The sequence below is a fragment of the Dipodomys ordii genome, unplaced genomic scaffold (assembly GCF_000151885.1).
Source record: "Dipodomys ordii isolate 6190 unplaced genomic scaffold, Dord_2.0 Scaffold64, whole genome shotgun sequence".
Taxonomy (NCBI): Eukaryota; Metazoa; Chordata; class Mammalia; order Rodentia; family Heteromyidae; genus Dipodomys; species Dipodomys ordii.
In genome coordinates, this window is record NW_012267280.1 from 3517272 (window position 1) to 3521860 (window position 4589).

Here is a 4589-nt window from a genome sequence, read left to right on the forward strand (position 1 = left end):
GAAACCTTCTTCAGTCTGGTGAACATCGCAGGCAGAAGATGGTGTCATCAGGAGCTTTCAGGGCAGCTGAACACCAGTGGCTCAATGCCTGTTTATCCTAGCTACCTAGGGAGCTGAGATCTGAGGGTCCAGGTTTGAAGCCAGTCCAGACAGGAAAGTCTGTTAGACTCTGACGTCCAATTAACCAGTAAAAAGCCCAAAGTGGAGCTCTAATTCAAATGACAGAGAGATATCCTTGCGGGGAGGGGGGGCATGAGCTAGGAGGCAGTGGCTCACACCCGTCATCCTAGCTACTCAGGAGGCTGAGCTCTGAGGGTCATGGTTTGAAGCCAGCCCAGGCAAGAAAGTCTGTAAGCCTCTTATCTCCAACTAACCACTAGAAAACCAGAAGTGGAGCTGTGGCTCAGGTGATAGAGAGCTAGCTTGGAGCAGAAAAGCTCAGGAACAGCGCCCAGGCCCTGAGTTCAAACCCCACAACTGACAACACACATACACACACCAAAAAAACCCAACAATGAGAGCTCAAGGCCCTGAGTTCAAACCCTAGTCCCAGCACACACACACATAAAGAGTTTTTAGGGCATCAGGGCAGAATGGGGTGGCGGCAAAAATGTGGGAAGAGGCTGATACCCACATGTCAAAGGGAGAGACTGCGTTCAACCTGGGAAGAGCAATCCTGGTGTATCCCACAAATCCCTGGGTCCTTCACAACACTTGAAACCCTGGGGCTCTTCCTTTGCCCTAGCAGTCTTTCTTCCTCCAGGAAGAAAGAAAGAAAGAAAGAAAGAAAGAAAGAAAGAAAGAAAGAAAGAAAGAAAGAAAGAAAGAAAGAAAGGAAGAAAGGAAGGAAGGAGGGAAGGAAGGAAGGAAGAAAGAAAGGAAGGAAGGAAAGAAGGAAGGAAAGAAAGAAAGAAAGAAAGAAAGAAAGAAAGAAAGAAAGAAAGAAAGAAAGAAAGAAAGAAAGAAAGAAAGAAAGAAAGAAAGGAAGAAAGGAAGGAAGGAGGGAAGGAAGGAAGGAAGAAAGAAAGGAAGGAAGGAAAGAAGGAAGGAAGGAAAGAAGGAAGGAAGGAAGGAAGGAAGGAAAGAGGACATTGTGGTCAGCATCAGTGCCCCTAGGGACCCCCCTAGTGCCAAGCCCGGCCTGAGTGAACCCCATCTCCCCACCGGGTCCCCAGCCTGTTGATCTGCCTCCACGGCCCCAGGTGCAGGGGACGTGGTCCCCTCCTCCTGCCCCTGGCCCAGGGCGCACTGGCCTTACAGGAAGGGGAGCAGGGAGGTGAGGGGCAGTTCCTTCTCCCCGAGCAGCGTGTCCCGCTTCAGGCTGCTGCCCTTGTTCACAACCTTGATCCTCAGGGCCAGCTTCCGGACGCTGGCCGGCCCCAGGCCGTCGAAGAAGAAGTCCTCGTTGAAGACGGGGTGGCGGCTGTTCTTGATGATGGTACTCCGCTGTTTCTGCAGCTTGCCGGGCACCAGGCACAGCCCCACGCAGCAGTTGATGCTGCGGGCGTCGCACGGCCGCTCGTACAGACCCTCGGCGGCCAGCAGGCGCACGCGCAACCGGGCCTGCGCCGCCTCGTACTCGGCCAGCAGCCGCACGCTGCCCCTCACCCCCATCCGCACCGTGTGCTCCCCGCGAGGGGTCTGGCCGGACTCGGGGCCAGGTTCCGGGGTGGCCCGGCGGGTGAGGCGCCGCCGGACCCCGGGGCTGGTGTCGGGCGTGCTGTCATCGGCGGACAGGGACCCGTGGCGGCCCACGGAGTGCTTGAGTTGGCTCACCTTGGCCTGGCTGTCCTGGGCAAAGCCCTTGAGCAGTGACACCGAGCGAGACAGCAGAGGGGACCCGAACGGAGACGACTCGGCCGAGGACCCTGTGTCGCTCTCCCCGCCACTGAAATAGCGCCCCGGGCTCATGAGGGCCCCCCCGGATTCCCGCGGGCCCCCCTCGCCCCCGTTGGCTTTGCCGCCGGCCCGGCGGCGCCCCGCGCCCGGCGAGCCCACCTGGGCCAGGGCCCCGTGCTCACTGTGGAAAAGGGACTCCTTGCGCCGCGTGTGCGGGCTCTCCGCCAGCGTGGCGAAGCCGTACGAGGTCTGCGCCTTGGGCACCGAGGGCAGGGACATGGCGCCTTGCGCCTGGGGGTCGGCGTTAGTGGCCTCCTCGGCCGGCCAGTCCTCCGCGCTCTCTATCTGGATGACATGCCTGGTGGCTGCCTTCAGGAGGCTGCGGCTCTCCGCAGCCAGCTTGGCTGGCAGCCGGGGGCTCCGCGGAGCGCGGCGGGGAGCGGCCGAAGCCAGGTTCTGATCCGACGGGGAGGGCCCCAGCTCGGCCTGGCCCTCGCCGGCCTCGGAGGGGCCCGAGGGCAGCTTGGGAGGGATGAAGAAGTCGGGGATCTTGTCGGGTGTCAGCACATTGCTATACAGAGGCCCCTTGGAGGCCTTGTCCCCGGCCTCGCCCCCTAGCCCCCGACCCCCACCATTCTCCCCAGACCCCCGAATCCGCTCCAAAAACCACATGTTGGTTTTTTTCATGAGGACAGCGAGCCCCGAGGCCGGGGAAGGGGTCGCACACAGCGCCTGGGGAGAGAAGGGGGAGGGGGTCAGGGGCGGGCACCTGTCGGAGGGAGGGGGGCACCTGTCAGCCCCCCCACACACCCCGGCCAGCAGGGGCGGTGGACGGTCACTCTGGGGCGGTGGCCTCCGCTGGGGGGGGTGGGGCCCGGATTCCTCTTCCCAGAGAGCCGGGGCTCAACTTCCCGGCCGCGGGGGAGGGGGGGAGGGCGCAGCCCCCCTCCCCCGGCCGCCCGCCCGATCCCAGCGCGCTCTCGACCCGCCCCTCCCCTCCCCCGGGGAGGACCCGGGAGTGCGCGGGCCCCAGGTGCCCCGGCCCCGCCCCCAGCGGTCACCCACCTGTGGCTTCTCCCGGATGCGGCGCGGGATGGGGGAGGAGGGCGGTGGGGTCCCGGGGTCCCGGGCGCAGCGAGCGGATCGTCACCCCCGGACGCGCCTGCGGCCTGGGGTCCTAACGATCCGCCCCCCGGACTGGCCCTGGGCTCACCTGCCGGCGGGACCGCGGAGGCTCTGGACTGCTCAACGCTCGGCGACAGGCCCGAGCGCAAGCTCCGGAGCCCGAGGTGGCAGCGCAGTCGCCCGCTCGGCGGGAAACCGCCCACCCGGCCGTATTCCTCCGAGTGAGGCCGCGCGCTCCGCCCCGCGCCCCCGCCGCAGGGCGGGGCCTCCGGATAGGGGCGGAGCCTCTTTGGAGGGGCGGAGCCTCGGAGGGGCGGTGACCCGGGGGAGTGGCCAGCGTGGGGCTGAAGCTTCAAGTCGGAGGCGGGTAAGGGGGCGGGGCCTCTGGTAGGCGGGGCCCCGGGTGGAGTGGGGCAAACGCGGGTCCCATGTCTGCATCAGTGGGGACAGGGGGCGGGGCCTAAGATGGTCCTTGCGAGGGGCGGGGCCTGTGTTATGGGGCGGGGCCAACACGGGGTTAAATCTTAGTGTCGTGGGGCGGGGTCAGCACCTAATTGGGCACAGAGGAGGGACCTCCATCACCTGGCCAGGTGGGCACCACTTGGGTACCACTTCCTCAGCTTCTGTGAGCATGTTAGATTATTAATGACCGACTCCCTGCCCAGTCTGTCCCACGTTTTGGACCCCAGGCCCCCAAGCCCCTCAGCCTATTGCTGTCCCCAATATGTAGATGAAGGTGAGTGTTGTTCTCTCTATATAAAGATTAAGCCAAAACCTGGGCGCTGAGGCTCATGCCGGTAATCCTAGCTACTCAAGAAGGTAAGATCTGAAAATGGAGGTTCAAAGCCAACCTGGGCAGGAAAGTCTACGATTCTCATCTCCAATTAATCAGCAATAAGCCAGATGTGGACCTGTGGCTCAAGTGGAAAAGTACCAGTCTTGAGCAAATAAAAAGCTAAGGCAAAGCACCCAGGCCTTGATTTTAAATTCCAGTATCAGCACGCACATTGGGGGGGAGGGTGAGTGGCGTGTGTGCACGCACACATACAAACTACACCAGAGAAATGTAAGAGGAAGGAGGGGGGCAACCAGCCACGCCACTCAGGAGAGGAGTAAAGCCAAGAGGGACGTGTCCAGGGCTCAGACCCAAGCAGGCCCTCCAGGTAGCCAGACCTTTCCTGCTAGCCCCAGACTTCACTGCTACCTGACCCTCCCCTTCTCTTTTGCCTCAGTTTCCTCTTCCAGAACCCAGATGGCTACTTCCCTGACCAGCCTTAGCTTGACAAGCCAAAAAGATAAGGTATCAACTGGCACCCAGCAGTCATCTGGCGCTTTATTAAATTAATGATTGTCAAGAGCCACCCATATTCCAGAAATGTCCCTAAGTGCCACCGTGACCCATGCTAGAATACTGGCAGGATGAGTGACTGCTTGCCTATCAGCTGAGGAGTGGGTGTGGGACCCAGGTCCTGTCCCCTGATACCTCTACACATCCTGGAAGCCAAGTGGGATTGGAGGTTGATCATCCAGATAGGACCAGGAGGCCAGAAGAAGCTGAGATCACCCCCACAAAGGCCATCTCAGCTGGATTCATTGAGAGGGGTCCCACCCACTTTGGGCCAGAA

The 4589-nt window shown here is 61.6% G+C and overlaps 1 protein-coding gene across 1 annotated transcript; it reads right to left on the bottom strand.

Annotated features, from left to right (window-relative positions):
* Positions 1–1254: 1254 nt before the first annotated feature.
* C2cd4c (C2 calcium-dependent domain containing 4C) lies at positions 1255–2526 on the bottom strand. The gene has a single exon (XM_013022791.1). It carries the CDS (start codon positions 2524–2526, stop codon positions 1255–1257), a length of 1272 nt encoding a protein of 423 aa, XP_012878245.1.
* Positions 2527–4589: the final 2063 nt, after the last annotated feature.